Raw genomic sequence first — 23,763 nt, 5'->3', positions numbered from 1 at the left:
TTTTATTTAATTTATTGTTCCCTATATGAGCACTCAACTCAGTTAACAATGTTCCAAAACGCAAAAAAAAAAAAGAGAGGAGAAAAAAAAAAAAAAAAAAAAAAAAAAAAAAAAAAAAAAAAAAAAAAAATAAAAATAAAAAAATTTTATTTTTATTTTTTTAAGAAATATATTTGAATAAAGTTAATGTTGGAAGAATTTTTTGGGTTGGGGGAGGGGAGGGGGTGGGGGGGGGGGGGGAGGGGAGGGGGGGGGGGGGGGGGGGGGGGGGGGGGGGGGGGGGGGGGGGGGGGGGGGGGGGGGGGGGGGGGGTGGGGGGGGGGGGGGGGGGGGGGGGGGGGGGGGGGGGGGGGGGGGGGGGGGGGAGGGGGGGGGGGGGGGGGGTTTGGGGGGTTGGGGGGGGGGGGGGGGGGGGGGGGGGGGGGGGGGGGGGAGGGGGGGGGGGGGGGGGGGGGGGGGGGGGGGTGGGGGGGGGGGGGGGGGGGGGGGGGGGGGGGGGGGGGGGGGGGGGGGGGGGTGGGGGGGGGGGTGGGTGGGGGGGGGGGGGGGGGGGGGGGGGGGGGGGGGGGGGGGTGGGGGATTTGTGGTGTTGGGGGGGGGGGGGGAGAAGGAGGGAGGGGGATGGGGGTTTTTCAGGGAAAAAAAAAATAACAAATAATAAGATGTAAGGTGGACTTCAAAATGACTTTAACTATTAAAAGCCAGGTGATCGTTCACAGAGTTGTTTTTTTTAAAGGGTGAGGCAGTGAGGATCAAGCACAACTCCTAAGGGAGTCTTTTCCATAGTTTGGAAGAAGCCAAGACAGGTTCTCTTCTGCATGTCAGATAGGTGAGTTCCTTGTGCAGAACAGGCTATATTCCACCCACAAGAAGGCACCAGTGACTTCCCTTAAGCATAACGTGAGGTCCGAAGACTGCATGGTCTCTAAGCATGGAAGACTGCTATCATGTCACCGCTAGTCCTTCTTTTCTTCAAACTAGACATATCCAGTTCCAGCAACCATTCTTTATATGTTTTAGCCTCCAGTCCCCTAAGCAACTTTGTTGCTTTTCTCTGCACTCTTTCTAGAGTCTCAATATATTTTTTTACATCATGGTGACCAAAACTGGATGAGGTATTCCAAATGTGGCCTTACCAAGGCATTATAAAGTGTTATACTGTTATTGTTATGTTTACACCTCTCTTTTTCTAGGCATCTGGCATAGGGATTGTCTTTAATGGCAACCTACCTCATCTCACAACCACTGTTGTGTTGCTCCAGACCCAGGAATGCAGATTCAAGGCTCTATGCTTGACAGAGGCCTTTTGTTTCTACCAGTTGAAACAAGGAATCAGAAGGATCAATTGTTCTTTCTGCTGAATAATTTCCCTGTTTTACCTGTCCGTTGTTCCTGAATCATTAACACAGTGTATCAACAGTAAAAGAAGTTTAATTTAGTAACTTGTGAAAAAATAACATTACAGCTTTAAATAATATTAATAACAGCATTAAAACTGTTAAATAATAAATCCAATTTAATTTGGCTGAAAAGTTGCAAACATTACTTGAAGGAGTAGATGATCTGAGATGTCTTTTGTTTTGTATGTGTGTAAGAGTATGTTTTAAAACAAACAAGATAACACTGAGCTTTTATTTTACCCATTTTAAATAATATATGGAAAGACTGGCTCTTCAGAATTCTCTTTAATTCTCTGAAATTAAAGAGAAATTATACTCTGAAGTATAATTGCCATGCTAATTGGAACACTTTACCCCCTACCCCAGAAGTGAGATGGACCTCACTCTTCTGACCTTCAGAAAAAGTGCTAAAACCTGACTCCGCCAATTTACATGAAAGTTGATGAATGACAGGCAACCCTCAGGGTGGTTGCTGTCATAAGGGTGTTCTCTGCACTTTTTAAATTTTTAATACTGCAATTCTATCTTTTGATACAGTTTTTACATTTGCATGTATTTATGCTTTTATAATTGGCGGCATGGTTTTTTTTTATTGTAAGCTACCCAGAGTCACTTAGGTGAGTATGGAAATGAGATGAATGAATGAATGAATGAATCCTTTAAGGTATCAATCAATTTTTCATTTCCTAAACTTATTTGGGTGGGCTTCCCCTTTCTTCATTTCAGCCAGAATCAGAAGCCCCTTATAACTTAGTCAAGCATATACAATGTAGAGCTGAATAATTACCAAATCCCTTCTCTTCCATATGAATTACAAGGCCAGATATAGTATCTGTCTCAGTGCTTCTCACTTTCTCCCACTCTGCTTTTTGTTTCGACAGTTTCTTTCCTATTTCCTATTTTTACTATATCTGTTGGAAGTCTTTCTAGAAAATGTAGGTAGATCTTGTACATTACCAAGGGACAACTACAGACTCTCTGAAATTCCCTGCAGAGAGGCTCTATTCTTGAGGGAGTTTTCCTTTATGCCTTCCTTCAGAAGTAAGGAAAATATAGAAAACATAGCATATAATCTTTCCAGCCTCCAATGAAAACGTCTCACAATTTGTTATTTCTAGCAATGGATGTCTATGAGCGAGAAAGAAAGGATCACCCAAGAGCCAGTTTTTTTAGGATCATAACGTTTCCTTTAATGTAAACTAAAGGGAGAAAATCAGAGGTGAGCTGCATTTTTGTTGGCAAGGGGTTTGCTGGTCGTGTGCATGTACACGCACAATTGAGAGTCATTGTAACTTTCTTTTACACTTCACTTTACTTTTTCTCACCTTAATATATTTTAATATTTTCAGTGAAATTTCTCCATCCCACAGAGCTTTCAAACAAAGACTGTGTGCATCCAGTTGTCCTGCTTTGCTCTTTGTTACGTAGTCATAAAAGAGTACAATGATTAGATCTATTAGCATCTACATTAAAATCCAATTCCTTCCTTGCCAATTTCTGTCCTCTACACTCCAAACTGCTGTTGAGTACAATCTTATGTATGTTTGCTCAGAACTCAGCATCACTGTTTTATAGTGCAACTTGCCTTTGGAAAGTGTCTCTAAGGTTATGTTTTTCGGAAAAGATGAATATCTGTGACTTTTTCATACTACTGTGCAAAATCACAAAGAAACCTTGATAATGCCCACCTGCATATCATTTGGCAGCCTTCTTCATTCTGGCTTTCTTGAGACCTAGAAATCTTCAAATGGGTTGAAGCCATTGTGGGGAACTAAATGCAACCTACGGAGAATGTACCTGAAAATGTGTTCTGTATTACGTAGCTTTTTAACTATGTAAATTTGCCTATGGCAATGTTTCTCAAGCTTGGTGACTTTAAGATGTGTGGATTTCAACTCCCAGAATTCCCCAGCTAGCATGGCCTTTGGAATAGACAAGAAATGAGCAAATGATTAAGGAGGACTTTCAAAAAGATTTCTCAGTCCTGAGAAAGAGAAAAGCATTAGAAAGAAACTCAAGATAATCCTACCTTAATGTTGCTCATATTTGATGGGGCAGAGAGAAACTATGATAGGCTTTTAGGATTATATTCGGCATTCCTAGGATTCCTGTCCCATCTCTTTGTTGGCCTAGCTGACTTCAAAGTGCTGATAGGTTTGACAATTACAAAGTGAGAGTCCATGGAATGCATAGAAAAGTCCATTTTCTGTAAGAGAAAGAACTTTGTTTTAAATGTGTGCGTGGGAAAGAAAAAGGCACCCCTTTTTAGGTGAGGGATACAATATGGGGACATATGTAGCAAGCTGAGAATTGTTTAGAATGACTAAATGAACATTGTGAAGTCTTGATGTGACACCTGTGACAGTGTGGTGTATATTGAAATTGATGCAGAGTTATGTTGCAGCATCGTGTTACATGTTTTGTCATTAGCCATGGGTCTTTGACACCCATCATACTCTATACAACTCTATACATGTTTATTAAACAAATTTATATGGCCACCAAACTCATGCACAGTGAGCTTGATACTCAGAGATTTCTGTTTCCTTGACCAGCAAAAATAACGCAGAGTTCTTGTTGTAGTAGAGCAGGGTCAAACTAGATTTCATTGAGGGCCGCATCTGGGTTGTTTTTGACCTCAGGGGGCTGGGGTGGGCATGGCCAGGTCGACATTACTCATGTCAGGGATGTCTGTGGTTGCCCGATTGCTGTGCCAGTGAAAACAGGCTCTCGAGCTCCGTTTTCAGCTGCAATGGCCTCCTGCAACCCTCTGCCAATGAAAACAGACCTTGGGAGGGCTGCCCACTGTTTTCAGGGTTTTAAGGGGGGCCCCGGGGGCCAGATTTAAGCACTCCGCAAGCAGGATCTGGCCCTCGGCCCTTGAGTTTAACACCCCGTAGCAGAGGATTCATAAAATAATTCAAATGGTGAATAAGTACTTATTTTTGGATGTCATAATTTGGATTCAGATTTAGGTTCACAATGGAAGGGATGGGAAGACATATACAAATGCAACAAAAATCCCTTTCTTATTCACCCAAAATGTGAATTCCCCGTGTTATTAAATTTGAAAGAATTGCTTAACTGGGCGATATCACATATTCTGAAAGCTTATTCAGTGGTCTATGACGGTAGAAAGTTTGTGAAACAGGCATCCTAGAAGCTGAACCAGTCTTTATTATTCCAGAGTGTTAAATTTAAGAGTTCAGAACAATAGCTTTAAGTTACAGGAAAAGAGGTTCAGCTGAATGATAATAAAAGCAGCATTGATTTATTTCATATGCTTTTATGCTGCTTCAATCAATTTCAGTCCTAAGCAGCTCAGAGCGACAATCATAAAAGAATAAATGGTATAACAATAATGCAAACATAATTATAATCTCTGTAACATGTAACAATAATTAAAACCATTATTCTCTCTCAGACCTAGGAAGAAGGCAACGTTGAATCACTTCTAAAAACTTTTTAAAGAAAACTGCAGGGCAGTTTTGAAAAATCAAAGCTGTCTGTCTCAAAGGCACAAAAAACAAACAAATGAACAAACAAACAATTCATATTAAATTTTGGCATCATAAATCAAAACTCTAGAATAACCCAGCTTGACAATTGATGGTAATTTTTTTCCTGGAATTTGCTGGCAAATAGGTTGAAGGTTGAATCCACCAGCAGTTAAGTGTCTCCTTGTAAATTATCATGACTGCTAGTTCCTCTTTCTTTTTGGATACAAACACGTTCCTTGTTGTTCATGACTAATATTTGTGGAAAATCATTGGGAGATATATGTAAGATAAAAATGTATCCTATAATCTAATTCCACTTTTTAAAAATCAGAAATAGAACTTGTTAGGTATAACATTGATACCAAATATGGTTTGGGTGAATAAATATATAAAACTTAGATATCATGGTTTAAGTGCTTATCACTTTAAGCACAATGCAGCAGGCAATTAGCCAATTAAGGGTGCGGTTAGAAGTTACAATATAAGGAAGCATTAGAAGCTGGAAAGCTTGCTGTCTGTAACTGTGTGCTGCTGCGACTTGCTGTGTGTTGCTGTGACTAACTGTGATTACTGACTGTGAGTGTCTGTGACTGAACTGTTATTGTTTGCTACTGTTTGCTGATTTACTGCGTAATTCTACTGAATATCCAGCGTTTGTTTCTCTGGAGAGTGAAACCGGAGGAGGAGAAGATATCTTTATCGGCTGATAAAGATATTGCAAGGACTCTTAACTTGGACTATACTAGTGAGTCTTACTGGATGGAAATACTGTGAATGACTTAATGGACTGAATGACAATGCTTAAAATCTAACTGGATTAAAAACTATTTAAACTACAAACAGTGTTTGTGTTCAGTGTGTGTATACTCTGGGGCCCTTCCTGGCTTGACTACTGCTGCAATACTCTTCTAGGGGTTAATCCCCAAACCCTAACATTGGTTATGGGCCCAGCAGCATAGTCTAACTAACCAGGATATAGCAGAGAGAGTTGGTGTGAGTTGCACATTACTGTAAAAACAAACTGTTTTAATTAGTTTAAAATAGTCAAAATATCTGAAGAGTAATGGCACAAGTAAATTTGTCACAACTGTCCATGATATCCAGGCTGGATGGAACAAACTATGTTTCATGGTCAATGAAATGTAGTTTACTTCTACGCAGAGAAGGTTTGTGGGACATTATAGCAAACCCACCAGATGTGAGTAGCTGGGATCCTGCTGATGATGATGATAAAGAAAAGTTACAAGACTTTAAACTGAAGAATGAGCAGGCTTTATGCATCATAGGACTGACTTCTTCTGTGATCAGCAGCTTGTCCATATTCGTGGAGAAGAAAATGCTGCAAACTGCTGGGAGAACCTCAGGAAGATTTATGTTCGGGACAGTGTAGGAGCACATATAAATCTTACACGGAAGCTTTTTCGAACGCATCTTCAGAGGAATGGAGATATGTTAGTTCATTTAAACTGTATGAAGAGCATTTTTCAAGATTTGCAAGAAAAAGAGCTTATATTTAATGAACTGCAACAAGTCTACATAATATTATCTTCATTAGATCAAAGCTATGATGACTATGTGACTTCGTTGGAAGTATTGCCAAAAGAAAGACTCTCATTAACCGAGATTACAGGCAGGCTACTAGAAGAAGCCAGAAGAAGGCGTGAGCGTGACGAGCTGAGAGAAGATAAGAAAGAAGAGAAATTATCTTCAAAGCTTGAAAGAAACCAGCAAAGCAAAGTAAAGCACCTGGAAGAAGAGAATTTATCTTCAACAGCATACACAATTAAAAAGTGTTTTAATTGTGGAGGCAGAGGACATTTGGCAAGATTCTGCAAAAAGAGAAAAAGCCAGAATGTAAAAAGCCAAAGAAAGCATTTGAACTAGCCACGTTTAGTAACTCTGATGTGAAGAATAATTTATGGGTGGTTGACAGTGGCGCATCCCACTGCATCACAAGAGATAAGACAAAATTTATAAAAATGTCTACAAGTTCTCAACATATATCTCTTGCCAATGGCTGGAACCTGAAAGCGAAAGGTCAAGGTTTTGCACGTTGTCCGTACATAAACCAGGATATAAAAATGTTGTATGTACCGCAACTAAAGTTTAATTTGCTTTCAGTAAGGGTATTAGATAAATTAGGTTATGTAATTACTTTTAAGGATAATAATTGCATAATTGAAAAGATAACAAAAGGGTAACTGCAGCTTTAAATGGAACATTATATGTCTTAGATAATAGTAAGAAAGGGAGGCTCAAACTGTATTTAATAATATAAAGCCTCATGAAGAATGTATCCATTTATTGCATAGGCGTTTGGGGCATGTAAATTTTAAAATGCTAAAACGTACAGTTGAGTTATCTGAAGGAATAAGGTTAAAACCTTGTGATAAATATTTGCGTTGTAATGTTTGCTGTGAAGATAAGAGCAAAGTATTGCCTGCAAATAGGCTAAATGGTTTCAAAACAAAAGAACCTTTAGAAGTAGTATTTGCAGACATAATAGGTCCAAAGAAACCCAGTATGGGGGGTGCTAGATATATACTGAGCATTATGGACCATTATTCTAGATATGGGTTTTGCTATTTAATGAAAAGCAAAACTGAAACATATCAACATTTTTTCAATTGGCTTAGGTTTGCTGAAAGAAAGTCTAAACGTCAACTGATAACCCTGGTGACAGATAATGGCACGGAATTTGTTAATAACAAATTCCAGAACAGACTTAAGGTAGCTGGAATAGAGCATAAGAAGTCTGCTCCATACAGGCCAGAACATAACGCTTTTATTGAAAGAAGAGGCCAAACACTACAGGCAATGGTTAGAACAATGTTAAATGATTCTGGGTTACCTGATTCTTTGTGGGGGAGGCTACAATGTGTGCTAATAACATATTGAACAACGTTGTTAATACAACAACAGGTGAAATACCATTTACCAGGTGGCATGGCAGGAAACCTGATCTAAGTTACCTGCACACATTTGGTGCACCAGCATGGGTGCATATTCCTGCACAACTCAGAAAAAAGGGCAACATAGAGCTAAAAGATTTTTCTTCGTTGGTTATCAGGCAAACCATAGGGCATATAGATTTTGGGAGAAAGGCACATCTAAAGTGTTATGTAGTGCTAGTGCCCAATTTCTAGAACATGAAGGATGGGAGAAATTAGAACAGGATGCCAATAAAGATGTAATTATTGAATCCTATAGAAATCCCATTAGTTATCCCTGTAACTTTAAAAATAAAGTAAAGAGACAAATACAGGATGAAATAGTGCCCATAAAGGAAGAAACAGATTCAATAGCTGAACAGGATGAGGAAGATGAACAGGTAGTAGTTCAACAAAGTCCTCCTGTAAGCCCTGTAATTCCCAGAAGAACTACACGTATATCTAGACCGCCTGATAGGTACCAGGCTAACACAGTGTGCCAGATTAATCAAGTTCCTAATTCTGTAGAAGAAATTAAAAAGTATCCTAATAAGGAAAAAGAAAAATGGTATGCAGCAATGAATAAGGAACTGAATTCATTAAGTGATATGAAGGTGTATGAAAATGCCAAATTACCTGTAGGAAAGAAATCCATTAGCTGCAAATGGATTTTAAGGTAAAAACAGATAAAGATGGTAATTTAATCCATAAGGCAAGGTTAGTAGCCCAAGGTTTTAGGCAGAATGCTAATGACTATGATGAGGTGTTTGCACCTAGTCTTAAGGCAGCAACCTTGAGAGCAGCTTTAGTGTGGGCAGCTAGTAAAAACTATATAGTTAACCATTTAGATGTGGAAACTGCTTACTTGCACGCCCATTAAAACATATTATTTATATGAAAAACCTGTTGGTATTAAAAGTGAAAATAAGGATAATAATGATTGTTGGTTGTTAAAGAAAAGTCTCTATGGTCTTAAACAATCAGGCTATGAATGGAACCAGTATATTGTAAAGGAACTAGACAATATAGGATTTAAAGCTGGTTTAGCCGATCCATGTCTGTTTAAGAGGGAGACAAATGGGAAAGTATCATTATTATTACTATTCACAGATGACATTGCATTGATAACTGAAACTAATGATGAAGCAAATAAAATAATAACATCATTAGGAAAGAGAATAAAGATCAAGCAATTAGGGGAGATAAAGAAGTATCTCGGTTTGAATATAAAGAAAACACGGAAAGGTTTTAAGATATCTCAGGAAGATAAGATAAGCAAATTACTAAAAGATTACAAGATGGAGCTTTGTAAGCCAGCTAAGACTCCAATGAGTCAGGAGTTTAGCAACACTGATGTACAAAGCCCTGAGTTTGATAAGGTGATTTATCAATCTTTAATTGGTAGTTTGAGTTATATTAGTAATTGGTCTAGACCAGATATATCGTACTGTGTGAATCAGTTGGCTAGATTCAATTCTGCACCATGTGAAAGACACTGGATAGCAGCTAAGAGGATATTAAGATATCTTAAAAAGACAATGAATTATTCATTGTATTTAGAACCAAAGGGTGATTTAATTTTGAGTGCTTATGCAGATGCTAGCTTTGCATCAGAAAGAGACACTAGAAAGTCGACTTCAGGAACAGCCATAATGCTGGGTAATACATTAATAGGCTGGAAGTCAATAAGACAACAGCATATAAGTTTGTCTACTATGGAGGCAGAATTCTCCTGTTTATCATTGTTATGTACAGAGTTAATAATGTATAAACAAATGTTAATTGATATAGGTATAACTGTAGATTATCCTATAATTATACATGAAGATAATCAGGCAGCAATTCAAATGGCCACAAATATTGGAGTAAAAACAAGGAGCAAGCATACAGATCTAAGATACCTAAACGTGAGACAATCTGTAAGAAGTAAGATGATTCAGCTAGAGTACTGTATGTCGGAGGACAATTTAGCTGATAATTTTACTAAAGCCCAAGGTGCCAGTAAGCACCAGGAGAGTTGTGAAAATATGGGATAAGATTGTAAGGAATTATATATTTATTTCACCCAAAAGGGGAGTATGTTAGGTATAACATTGATACCAAATATGGTTTGGGTGAATAAATATATAAAACTTAGATATCATGGTTTAAGTGCTTATCACTTTAAGCACAATGCAGCAGGCAATTAGCCAATTAAGGGTGCGGTTAGAAGTTACAATATAAGGAAGCATTAGAAGCTGGAAAGCTTGCTGTCTGTAACTGTGTGCTGCTGCGACTTGCTGTGTGTTGCTGTGACTAACTGTGATTACTGACTGTGAGTGTCTGTGACTGAACTGTTATTGTTTGCTACTGTTTGCTGATTTACTGCGTAATTCTACTGAATATCCAGCGTTTGTTTCTCTGGAGAGTGAAACCGGAGGAGGAGAAGATATCTTTATCGGCTGATAAAGATATTGCAAGGACTCTTAACTTGGACTATACTAGTGAGTCTTACTGGATGGAAATACTGTGAATGACTTAATGGACTGAATGACAATGCTTAAAATCTAACTGGATTAAAAACTATTTAAACTACAAACAGTGTTTGTGTTCAGTGTGTGTATACTCTGGGGCCCTTCCTGGCTTGACTACTGCTGCAATACTCTTCTAGGGGTTAATCCCCAAACCCTAACAGAACTAGTATTCTAAAGCGGCATTTCCACATAATTTAGTCATAGAAGATGTGATAGTATCTGAATATTCAAAAATGTATATTTAGCCTTTGAAATGCTTGGGAGGTGGGGAAGAAAAGTAGATGTTGTTGACTTATAGTTCAAAAACAGAGTAGAGGAAGTTTATTTATCTATTTGTCAAATTTAAAAGTTGCTGAACTTCATAAAGATGCTGAGTGGCATATGTTATTAAAAATAATATGAACCATAAAACAAAGAAAAGAATAATGTGCTTTCAGAAGAGAGAGCACTGAGAATAACAAATAAAATCGTGTAAGAGGCTTGACACCACCTAACTGAAGCCTTGAGGGAAAAGACTTAATAGTGCTCCACTATTAGGGCCAGTTTTCTGTGTTAACTTTTTCTTCATTGTTTCCATGGAAACTGAGCAAAATAAGTTTTGCATCTATAACTGTGGTAAGTGAAAAGAGAATGACTTGTGAAAAAGAAGAGCAAATGCTTAAATTAGGTCAGAGCTCACCAGACTTCCAGAATTCAGCCTGGAATTGTCTCTAAGGAATATATGAATGACCAATATAGATTTTAGCTATTTTCTAAACATCTACAGTGGGTCATTCTTAGATAACCAGAGAGCATTTCTACACAAGCATTTTGGGTTCCACCTAAATCAGCCATAGTTTCACAGCAGTTTCACAGCATTATTGCTCTTTGGCTAGTAATCCATCAGTTTCCCCTTAGGTGTGAAAGCAGTGTGCAAAGACAGTGGTAACATTGGATACCTTTGGTGGAATATTGCCCCTTCTTGTCTCCTGCTCTTTAGTTCTGCTCAGTCTCTATTGAATCTAACAGGCTGTGGTACCACATTGCTGTTTTACCAAGCTTCATCTAATGAGAAGGGATAACTGAATTGTCCCCCATCAATAGGTCTTTTTTCTTTAAATCATTTGTGAGAAGAGTTAAGGGTGTTGTACGATGAACATTAAGTGTGTGTGTGTGTGTGTGTGTGTGTGTGTATGTGTGTGTAAGTGCTTCCCTTTTGGCCACCCAAAGAATCATTGACTCATCTTGCATTTTTAAGATAGTGCAGATGGATACTAGAGGTTGTAGAAATGATGACATGGAAGTGCCCATAGTTATTCATATCAAGAATGAAAAAAAAAAAAACCAAGCAAATCTATCTATATGTACATTTTCCAGATTAGATGGAACCCATGAGGCAGCTTCTTGAGAAGATGTAGTTGAAAGCCATGAAAAGGAGGGAGGGAGGAACATTTTAAAGGCAGAGCTAGTTGGGCTGTTCTTAAATAGGACAAATGCATTTACATTTTTAAAACACCTGGAAGGTATGTTCTCATAAAGCCTTTCCTAATGGAGTATCCAACTTGGAATTTTGGGCACTGTTGCTCATATTTGAGACTGCAGAATTGTGGATGTTTTGTCTAAGGTTATTGGGTAAGTCCTTGGAAGATTTTCCTTCTGCTATCAACTACTATTTCTAGATATTTTACTAGAACTCTGGTGGTAGTTAGAATACAGGCTAACTCTGCTCACTGCCAGGAGTTTGATCCTGATGGACTCAAGATTGATTCAACCTTCCATCCTTCTGAGGTTGATAAAATGAGGTTGGAGGCAATATGCTGATTCTGTAAACTGCTTAGAGAGGGCTCAAAGAACTGTGAAGTGGAATATAAATTTAAGTGTTATTGCTATTGCTATTCATACAAAAAAATATCAAAATGGGTAAATTAGTACTATTTGTTGGATTGCCAAATGTATGGCTACACAACTTAATCTGATAGGATAAAAGTAGCATTTAAAATGTTTCAATGAGATGACAATATAAGCATTCTCAAAAAGAGTCTTGCTTTTATGTAATATTTAATAACTCCTTTTCTTTTCTTGATATGATTGTGGATGCTCCTTTGCAAGTCACTGTGCTTGCACAGATTCTGGCACCCTGCTAAAGCGCTGTGTGGTTATGTCAGTTCACATAATCCACACTCTGACTTAGAAGCAGCTGGGCTGTGAGAATTGCCAAGAGCTTTCCATGGTACTGGAGAGCTTGGTGTAAAGGCTGTCAGCTTTGCGAAGCAGACTTCGAGAGTCACATCTGAAATATACAAATTGGCTTTATGGACAGAAGAAATATTGGTGGGATGTGAGAAAGGAGATGAAACCCTACCTGAGAAGTCTCAGCTGTGATGGCTGATTTACACATGCAATTTACAATGTAGTGCAACACCAAAGGATGCACTTTTATTTATTATTAAATTTCTTTGCTACCAATCTTACCTCATGATACATACTAAGTAATATGAAAAGCTCTGGTTAAGTGAACCTATGAAATAAGGACTTGTGTACCTCATTCTAGCTTCTGTTAGATACTAAATACATTGAAAGCTATCATCTCCTTGCTCTGAAATATGCCTTGTCCTCTCCCCTCACCCTTTTTTCATGTGACTCTTTCATTTCCTCTGCATTTCTCTATCTCTTTCTTATCAGCCAGTCATTCCAGACTTGTTAATGACACCTAGTGACCAAGGAGATGGTGACCTAGAGACCGAATATCCTGAAGACAGAGGAAATTGGACAGGCAAGCTGGATTTCCTTTTGTCTTGTATTGGCTACTGCGTTGGATTGGGGAATGTTTGGAGATTTCCATATCGTGCCTATACAAATGGGGGAGGTGAGAACTTGACCGTCATTGTTCCTTGCCTTTGTGTGGAAGATTTCTATTTTTCTTATTGTTTTATAGTGAGATTTTCATATCTGTATTGACAACTGTGCAACAGGGAAAGATATCAGCATCTTTTAAAAAATAGGGCCCCTGAGAAGAGAAATTTTATGTAAGTATTGTTGCTCCAGTTGAAGTGGAGACTGAGCAGTCCCTATTAAAATTTAAAAATGAGGCTAAAGCACAAATAACAACTGCCTTTTTATAATCCTGTAATCCCTGAATTCTGGGTAGAGTCAGGGCAACTGGATGGACCTGAGTGTTTACTGGACGGATGCCCTTCCTGACACCATGCAAAGTTCACAGCAGATATTTTTTCTTTGTGCCTTAAGAGAAAAACATCTGCTGCTACTGCTAACTCTCAACCTTCCGAGTGGGAGGCGAGCATCTTCACCACTAGGCCACTACATCACTCTAAAGCATAAACAAGCAAATAACGTAAATAATAACTTGGAATATTTCCATGCCACAACTCCCTGTAAACTGGTATTTAATAAATGTAGTATCTAATGTTCTCTGATGCTATATAAAGCACAAATAACAACATAATATCAAATATAGCATCAGAGACACATTAGATTCTACATTTATTAAATTCCACTTTACAGGAGTTTAATTACATGGGTAATGGTGTGGAAAGATTCCAAGTCATTATTATGTTACCCACAACCACTATCACATCAACTAATACTATGTGATATATTGCTACAAATTCAATAGTCACAAAAGCCTTTTAGGGATAAACGTGCGCTTACTTAAGCCTAATGTACAGATATCAAATAAAGCATACATATGAGACAGACTTTCTACAAATTAGATAGCAGACATTGATCTGTTAGAAACTGTATACTTGTTCCACTGAGCTTATCCATACTTCCACTTGTAAAACTAGCAAGAATTAGGAGTAAGGAGCAAAGTTTAGAAAAAAAATAAACATGAAGCATACAAGTGATATGGAAGATACTTTCTTGTATTCCATAATAATCACAGCATCAAAATGGTGATAGAAGGCTTACAATATAAATAAAGAGACAGACATTCCAAGTATGAACAACCCATTTCTAAATTATATGTATTACTTCTGTTCATTGCTGATGGAAAGACTCTGGAGTCCATAGTGTGTATCATCTCCAGTAGTGCCTTTTCCTTCTGATCAATTTGTCACCTGCTGTTTGCTCACCCTATCCCTTATATAATTTAATACATTTCTTCACGAGTTCCTTGTCACTAGACTTGCTGCAGAAATCTTTTCACAGGTTTCTGTTCAAGTACAACGGCACATAATTCATGGGGTCTGCAAATGTCTTATTTCAAAATATTTCTCAGTTGTAAAATTATTTACAAACGTTCCTATAGTTGGAGAAGTGGCCTTCAAAAGGAAGACTAATGAATGTCATATGGACACAACTGGATATAGATTGATCTGTACATTCATCATACTTTCAAATGTTGTCAAGTAACAAACAGCCATTTGATTTGGCCTCTGCTGATTATGAAATGATAAGGCTGCACTCTCCAGCATATCTCTGGCACCGTGTACCCTCATTCACCCATAATTTGCTAATGATTTTATCTCCCTTTATCTTGTTCTTCTTTTTAAACATGTGACAAGTATTGCTTTCATCTGAACTGTGTAGCTGAAAGCTCCTGCTCCTCATGAAAACATTTCTGGGTCTGTGTAAAATTCAGGAGACTTTTGGGTAAATGAAGAAGATGTCTGAAGGCACCAGGCTTAGAAACCTGGAGACAGTGAATTCTTGTCCCTCCTTAGGCAGGAGAATTGGCTAGGCAACTTTGAGTTGGTTGTTCTCTCTCAGCTGAACCAGGGTTTTTGTGAGGAAAAGAGGAGGAGGAAAGAGTAATATATATAGTCACTGCCTTACATTATTTATAAAAATAATAAATATGGGATATAAATATGTAAGTATAAATCCTTTGTGTGTGGGTGTACAATACAACCTTTCCTTTAAAACATTCTGGACATCATACTATGTCAATTATTTACTGTGAAGCAGCTTCAGCATGATGCCAAGGTTATTTGCCAAATATCTCATGTATTCCCAAAAGCCATGCTGATGAATCAATAGGTGGCTTCCCCGTTCTGAGTCAGTGTGTTATTCAGCTTGCATGAATAAATTACACCAAAGGGCAACACACTGCTGGAAATATTTTCTACTGGGCAACAATATCAGCAAAAGGAGGGGGAAAAAATCTGATATTCGAAGATTCAGCTTTGGGAAAGTAGAAACTTCCCAAATTAGAAATTAGAAAATTATTTCCAGGATACAGATATAATTAAGAAAAAAAATGATCCCACGCAAGTTGATTTGTTTTCCATTGAGTTTATTAAAGTTATGTTTTCATTGCATTTTCCTGCACTTCAGAAAAATAAACAATGAGCACTTGGCATGGAAAGAAAATGATATAAATTTGCCAATATATATACATAATAACTGTAATAGAATCACTGGTTAAAGGGGTGTGTGTATTTGGAGGTGGGAGTTAAGAAGCATGCTAGTACGGAGGTGCTTCATACTGGAGGAGGAAGAGGAGGAAACATATTCTGATTCCTGAGGGAATGCAGTCAGTCTTGTGATATTTATGTAACACAGGTAATCAGCAATATAGAAAGTGCTTTATCCTATTCACAAAGTTGTTCTGGTTCCTCGCTACTTACCAAGGTACTAAGCTGAGAATTAAGTAGGGTTGTTGAGTGCATCAATCAGAACAGAACACAGAACACAATCCTGTGATCTTGTCAAATCATTTATAACAGGGTTGCAGGAAAAAGTAATCGGAATGTTATAACAGATCTCTGGTTGATTTGCAGTAGATGAGCAAGTAGTCTACCTTCAAATTGTTAAGGGATAGCAATGACAGAGAGACTTTCTCAAATTTAAAATTTATTGCTAAATTAAAGAGAACTTTAAATAAATAGAAGTAGGTTTCAATATGGAAAGGACTGTGAACTCCACACACACTTTCCCCCCTCTTTGGTGCCTTTGAATCAGCGTTGACTGCCGGTGATTGCTTAGACAAATCCCTGTAGCTTTCTTGGCAAGATTTCAGAAGTAATTTGCCTTTGTTTGCTTCCTAAGGCTGGCAGGGAATGGCTGACCCAAGTCACCCAGTAGGCTTCATGCCTAAGGCAGGACTAGAACTCATGGTATCCTGGTTTCTAGCCTGTTAGCTTAACCATTAAACCAAACTGGCTCTCTCCCCCCTGCTCACTTCTAGTACTCAAAAATGTATTTGTGATTTAGACTCCTTAATTTTAAGTATACATATTTTAGCAAGGATCTTGAAATGCCAATAAAAAGGAATAATAAAATAAATAACTACTTCCACAAACTAAAGCCTGCCAACTGCTGTAGTAGGAAATTCAATTTTCTTTCATATTTGGCTTTTAATCCTCTAAATATTTGGGTTGCAACACAATTAGCCTTCAAAACTCTGTAAGATATGTATCCAGATGTGGTCCTGACATATTAATAGATAGTAGTGATGGGGAGAATATATGTACATCTAAATAATCATCCCATGTTTTTCTTCAATTTTTTTCATCTTTTTTCTGACCACAAAAATTTATGAAGAAAGGAAGATACAGTACATATACACCATCTATTGATTCTCCTTCTGAAGCACACTGTGCCTTAGTTCCCCTCTGCCAAAGAATAAATTAAGACTTCGTTAAGCCTGGATTCTCTAACGGGTGTTAAGGAAAACAAACCAAACAGAATGTACAGCTAAGTCAGATAGGAAGACAGGTAAATGTGTGAGATAAGTTTTCTAGTTAACATGCAGTAAAAATGCAGATACGCTTGTGCTATCAAAAATATAGTTTATTCCATTTAAGAATTATAGCATAGTCAAATAAACGGTCCATTAGTCATATATCACTCAGTCAAATCTTGTCGGGATACTCTATTTGCAAAGTCCGTGTTGAATAGCCAATGTCAGTACACTTACAATAAATCAGTCCAATCTCTCTTTATCTTCTTCTCTCCGTTGAGAAATATCAACACACTTCTTCACTCCCCGTTTCAGCAAGAACGCAGTCATCAATCATCCAGTAATTAGGGATCTTCTAGCCAGAGAGAGAGCGCAGCTGCTATTGCCTCGCTTCTTATATAGTGCTTTACAACCACACCCTTAATTACATTCTTGCTGTTAAAGTTACACACACTTTAACTAACAAACCATGATACCATATTTATTATTTTTACCCAAACCAGTTAGGGTAAACAATGTTATCCCTAACAACTTCTGCTGCTTCTTTGAAAGCTACTATAGACCAGGTCATGATATTCTTCACAGTGGTGGGATTAAATTTTTTTTACTACCAGTTCTGTGGGCATGGCTTGGTGGGGGTGAGGTGGCTTGGTGGGCGTGGCTTGGTGGGTGTGGCAGGGGAAGGTTACTGCAAAATCCTCATCCCCTCCCCACCCCACTAACCTGCTTTCCAGCTCTGTTCTCCTGTGCAGGGCAACAAAAGAAGACCCAGTCGATCAGCTGGGACTCAGGAAGCAGAGAATAGATGGGGTTGTGGCCAGTCAGAGGTGGTAATTGCAGGTTGTCAGAACTACTCAAAATTTCCGCTACTGGCTCTCCAGAACTGGTCAGAACCTGCTGAATACCACCTCTGATTCTTCAGTGAAAAACTAATACAATATTGTCTACACTATCCGGTGTAGATTTCCTGAACTTCCTGGAGATTTACTAATACCAGATTTCTACTCCAGGAAGTTTCACATGGGTTCTTCAAATCATTGCAGAAGAAGCTGAGCACTTCTGTGATCTTCTATTGTTGACTGTGCCCAGTAATTAAGCCATTTTATTTCTGAATTAACTGCAGTGTAACTTGAATTGCACAAGCCAAATGTCCCTTTTTCAAGATTGAAGTTCTGCAAGACCTGAGGACCAGCTGTTTTCTTACTGTAGAGACTTGCCTGGCCCTACCATGTGGTCTCTAGAATTCAGCCGGCATCTTATTTCTCTACATAAAAATCCATCCTCTATAGGTCTTTTAACTGCAGCTTCTCACTGATGCCTCCCCTCCTGAAAATGCATAGAGCATGAATTAAATTTATCTTATTGCTTGTTTCATGTTCTCCCATTTGACAACAGTAAGGAAGTTGTGATTAGGTCTTCGCTTCTCAGTATTTTGAAATTGGCAGCAGTGATGATCAATGTGCATAATCTTCAATCTAGTTCTGACGTATTGGGAAAAGGAAACTGGCAATGTTGACACAGATAGAAATATTCTTAGATGCTAAGACACAGAAATATTTTAAAATAAAGTTAAGGAGTGATTCTAGATCTTTCTATACATAGGAGATATGTTCTACCACTAATTCCAATGCTATGGAGATAAGGTAGAGTTGTAAGAGTTGTGTGTTTTATGTTGTGGATTTAAAATATTTCAAAAGTAATAAGCAGAGAGAGTACTCTCTCTGTTTCTTCCTACTATTTCCTTCTACTTTCCTTCTCCTATTTCACACCTAGTATATGTAGGCAAGAGGAAGAAAAAAGATCTGAGTCAAATTTTCAATTTGGCACCTGGAAACTCTCATGATGAGATTAAAGTCCATAAAACAATAAAAGGAGAATGCTTGATCCAGCATTTTATCTTCTTAATAGATGGGGGATGACATTTATTGTGAGGATAATATAGCAGGATATAAATGAAATGCTAGTCCCACTCTTATATTCCAGAGTAAATAGTATAATATCTGTGATGCAGGGGACAATTATTTTCAAATTTTGTGAACCACTGCGAGCTTCTTTTAGATTATCTTCTAATCACCTCTTAAAGGCTTCCAAGTGTGTGACCATCCGAACATCTCCTTGCAAAAAAGGTCCCTATTTTAGCTATTTTTTGGCATGAAGATCTATTCCATTGTATGTTCTGTATCTTCTCATCTCTCACTTTTGCTAGATGGTCCATATTCTAGTTTTATGAGGACCATACCTCATATATAAGGAAGGAATATCATTGGGCTCATGCTGTGATTATCACATTCAACTTTCCATCCCAATTGTGTCCCTTTTGTCACTTGCTTGTAATTTCTCTCCCGCAGGAGCATTCCTCGTTCCTTATTTCATTATGTTGGCTATATGTGGGATACCCATTTTCTTCATGGAGCTATCATTAGGCCAGTTCTCAAGCCTGGGGCCTCTTGCTGTTTGGAAGATAAGCCCACTCTTCAAAGGTCTGTGTGAAATACTAATCTAGTTTTGTCATGGTGCCTGCCTTCATTTCTTTTGCAGACGAAATTCTTATGGTTGATGGTGGAACAGGTTAGTCCTCACGCATTGTAGAGATGAAAGTACAGCCTTCCTTACTTCAATATGTGAGAGCAGTAATTTACTACTGGAAGTATGCTTTCATTACTGTGAAAGTGAAAAAAAAAACATTTGGGAAGAGAATTCTGTCTCCCAAAGTTTTAGAAGCAAGACTGTCTAGGTGGACTAACACTTGACAGATTGAATATAGATAGATATTGACACATTTCAAAATTAACTCACTATAAATTATGTTAGAACAGTGTTATAGAATTAATAAATTCCAAATGTGTTAAGAATGAATGAAACTATTCAAATTTCCAGCCGTTTTTCAGCTTTACTAGTTAAGAATTCTGGGAGTTATAATTCCAACACGTCTATAGGATTTTAACTTAGATAACTTGGATATCCTGGGATATCCTGACTAATGTAGGATTTTGAAAAAAGGGCTAAATTTAATGCATGATCCAATGCACTTAAAGCAATAGAAGAAAACAGCAAGACTATTGGTGTCCTCACAAGGTGGCTAGAAAAAGTTAGCAATCTCAACTGAGCTCATGGACTGCATTTATATCAATAGCATTTAGATGTCTATGGAGATTTTCAGTTATCCACGTCATGATTGTCCCAAAGGTGCTTTTTAAACGGGCAACTGGACTTTCTGGTTTGTTTTTGGGTTTTTTTGAAGATGTTTTGCTTCTCATCCAAGAAGCTTCTTCTGTTCTGACTGGTGTAGAATGCGGGTATAAATTCTTCCATTTCCCACCATCCAGTCAGAGCTGAAGAAGCTTCTTGGATGAGAAGTGAAACACCTTCAAAGAAAAACCAGACAGTCCAGTTGTCTCTTGAAAAAGTACCTTTGGGACAATGGCATTTAGGCTTATATACTGCCCCATAGTGCTTTCCAGCACTCTCTGGGTAGTTTACAATGTCAGCATTATTTGCATATTGCCCTCAACAATCTGGGTCCTCATTTTGCCAACCTTGGAAGGATGGAAGGCTGAGTCAGGAAACCTTGAGCTCCATCAGGATCGAACTCTAGGTTGTGGGCAGAGTTGCCTGCAATAAAGCACTGAATCACTATGCCATCAGGGCTTCATGTAGCTGCATCATGAACGTTGCAGTAAACAACTATCAACTGTGGGGGTTGCCTGTGTTTTGTTGCCACTATATATCATTTCTGCTCTTCTTTAGGTATTGGTATGGCCACAATCCTGATTGTCTCCTTGGTGGCCATTTACTATAACATGATCATTGCCTATGTTCTCTTCTACCTCTTTGCCTCGTTGACCAACAACTTGCCTTGGCAGTACTGCGGCAACTGGTGGAACACAGACCTGTGCCTGGACCACCATGTCATGCACACGGGGAACAGTGCTGCCCCTTTCAACACTTCTAACACTGTCAGTCCGAGTGAGGAATATTGGAGGTAAGTAGCTTAGACAAGAAAAGGGTGGGAAGGAAGGTAACCTATGGTGATAAGTTTGCCTTCTTCAGTCTAAGAGCTCTCTAGATATTCCTCAACACTCATAAGCATGGTCAGAGGTTAGTAATGATAGTGCTTAAAAGTTTGTGAATTGGTTTGAATGCTCAATATTTCTGCATAAATATAACCTAAAATGTGATAAGTAGATTTGGATTTTTTCCTCAGTAAATGCACAGGCAAAATGAGTTTTTGACTCATTTATTTAATTGGGTTCTCTCTATCTAGTGTTAGGATTTATGTGACAAACAGGTCTCCTTTTAGGTCATATTTATGCAGAAATATTGAAAATTGAAAAGAGTTCATAAACTTTTAAGTGCCACAGTATGAGAGTTGTAGTTGAAGGGCAAATAATTGAGGGGCAAATAATTGAGGACATTTCCTATCCAAATCTTCACAAATGGTTCATGATATGGATGTGACATTTGCTCTGAAATATATGAATCTATCCATATTATTATATGCGTAAGATAGGTCTTGCTTTCATTTTCTAACTGCATAATATTTTAGTGAGAATTATGAAAATGAGACTCTATAGCATATAAGGTTAAAACAGCCAAAGAGGGGGGACTGGAGATTTAGTTCATCTTCATCAATCTATGTGGAGGCATTGTTCACTTTGTTCAAAATAAACTATTTTGTTACTAGGACTGGAAATTATTAAAGACCTTATTGACAAAGGCACCTTAAGCAGAGTGTATGCTGAACACCATGCAAATTAATGTAACGTGAAAAATAGCTTTTGTGTGTCGCGTTGTGTGTAGCTACCACACACATAAATGTTTTTTATCATGCACAAACATGACACATGCACTCATCACCAATTTATTATTTGAAATAATACATATGCAAAAAATGAACCGTATAAAGCATTTCTTAATTCGTGGTAATATTGCAAATTCTTTAGACAAGGAAGTCTCTATTCAAGAAAAAGCCACCAAATCCCAAGCTAAAAAAAAGCCTCCATTTAATTGGATGTATTTAATCAGATTAAATACATCTGATTTAACAACCATTTAATTATTGCTTCCCTGCATGGTGCACACATATGTATGGGGAAAATATATACACACATACAGTACTGTCATATAAAGCCATCTCCACATAATGTTATGCTTTTTGCTAGTTGGAAATGTTATGCTTTTTGCTAGTTTTCAGGTTGATCTACTTTGTCACCTCATCATGAATAATTGCAGGAGGAAATTCCATCCACTGAAGTTTTTCTCTCTCTTTTTAAAGCCGATATGTCCTCCACATCCAAGGGAGCTCAGGCATTGGAGATCCTGGGAGGATTCGCTGGAATCTCTGCCTCTGCCTCCTGCTAGCTTGGGTGATCGTATATCTTTGCATCTTAAAGGGAGTCAAATCTTCTGGCAAGGTAAAGTATAAATTAGCAGAAGGCACCTGTCTGTTTTTCTTCCCCACCCTCAAATTATAAAATAATTTTATCTGACTTTTTGTAGATGTTATAATTGTAGTAGGAATTGGAAAACATGTTTTTTCTATATTTTAGGACAGGGGTGAGCATCTTTAACGTTATTTTTCCTATGGGGTCAACTCCCTCCTCCCTGAATTCTTAGATCATTTTATTTATTTTATTTATTTATTTGATTTGATTTGTCAATCACTTACAAGATAATAGGTATAAGTATAAACATGAGTAAGAATACAGGAAATAGGTACGAATAAATGGGGAAGATAGGACACAATGGTGCACTTATGCACGCCCCTTACAGACCTCTTAGGAATGGGGTGAGGTCAATAGTGGACAGTTTGAGGTTAAAGGAGTGGGGGTTAGAGGATGTAACAACAGACTCAGATAGTGCATTCCAGGCATTGACCACTCTGTTGCTGAAGTCGTACTTTCAGCAATCAAGTTTGGAGTGGTTTACATTGAGTTTGTATCTGTTGTGTGCTCTTGTATTGTTGTGGTTGAAGCTGAAGTAGTTATTGACTGGTAGGACATTGTAGCAGATAATTTTGTGTGCTACACTTAAGTTCTGAGCTAAGAAATGAATTTTACATTTCTTCTATGCCAAACTCACTCCTGATTCTTTCAACTTTTCTTTATTTCAGCAGTATAATTTAATGGTTGTGGAGGACTGATAGAAAATGTAATACTCCAGCATCACCTATAGGTTCTGAGCATTTTTGCGAAAGATCACAAATCTAAAAATGCTGTCATAATGCTCTGCAAGTGGATAGTACTAGATCAAACCCAGGAAGAAAGATTTTACTTGATTATTAAATAAGATATTTTGATAGTCAAAAGTATTTGATAATAGATATAATGAGCAGACCCACTAGAGTTTTTCAAACATAGAGTTTTTCAAACACATTCTGTTTCTGGATTTTTTGTATGTGTTAAGCAGGTTGTTGAAGGGCTTTATGGCTTTTGCCATTTCTCTTATTTCAATTTATGGATCCTTCATTATTGTTCATGGAATCACGATAACCATTTTGCACATGGCAGTAAGGTAAATTTATGGAAGATTACAAGAGTTATAGGGTTGTCTAAAAAGAAACATCTTTTTAGAACTGCTACAAATAAATGCCTCTGTTTTCTTGTAGGTTGTTTATTTCACCGCCACGTTTCCTTACCTCATTCTGATCATGCTCCTGATTCGTGGGGTGACACTTGAGGGGGCCTGGTTAGGAATCAAGTTCTATCTCACACCCCAGTTTGACCTGCTACTGTCTCCCAAGGTGAGCTCCGTGTCAATATTATTATATAAAAGAGTTTATTTATGTATATCTTT

General features: G+C 37.9%; 1 protein-coding gene across 1 annotated transcript in view; it reads left to right on the top strand.

The window, feature by feature from the left end:
• The window catches only part of SLC6A7 (solute carrier family 6 member 7), a 46,062-nt gene that overhangs the window by 5,202 nt on the left and 17,097 nt on the right, over nt 1-23,763 (top strand). The window contains exons 2-6 of the mRNA XM_026685098.2: nt 13,005-13,188; nt 19,317-19,448; nt 20,716-20,950; nt 22,244-22,382; nt 23,576-23,710. Coding sequence (XP_026540883.1) covers nt 13,005-13,188; nt 19,317-19,448; nt 20,716-20,950; nt 22,244-22,382; nt 23,576-23,710 — 825 coding nt within the window. The remainder of the gene's footprint in view (nt 1-13,004; nt 13,189-19,316; nt 19,449-20,715; nt 20,951-22,243; nt 22,383-23,575; nt 23,711-23,763) is intronic.

Source organism: Notechis scutatus, chromosome 2, assembly GCF_049901735.1.
Source record: "Notechis scutatus isolate UNSWTSFEM ecotype Mainland chromosome 2, rNotScu1.2, whole genome shotgun sequence".
NCBI classification, from domain to species: domain Eukaryota; kingdom Metazoa; phylum Chordata; class Lepidosauria; order Squamata; family Elapidae; genus Notechis; species Notechis scutatus.
The sequence above is the reverse complement of the archived record's forward strand: the minus strand, read 5'-3'. Positions and strand labels throughout refer to the sequence as shown.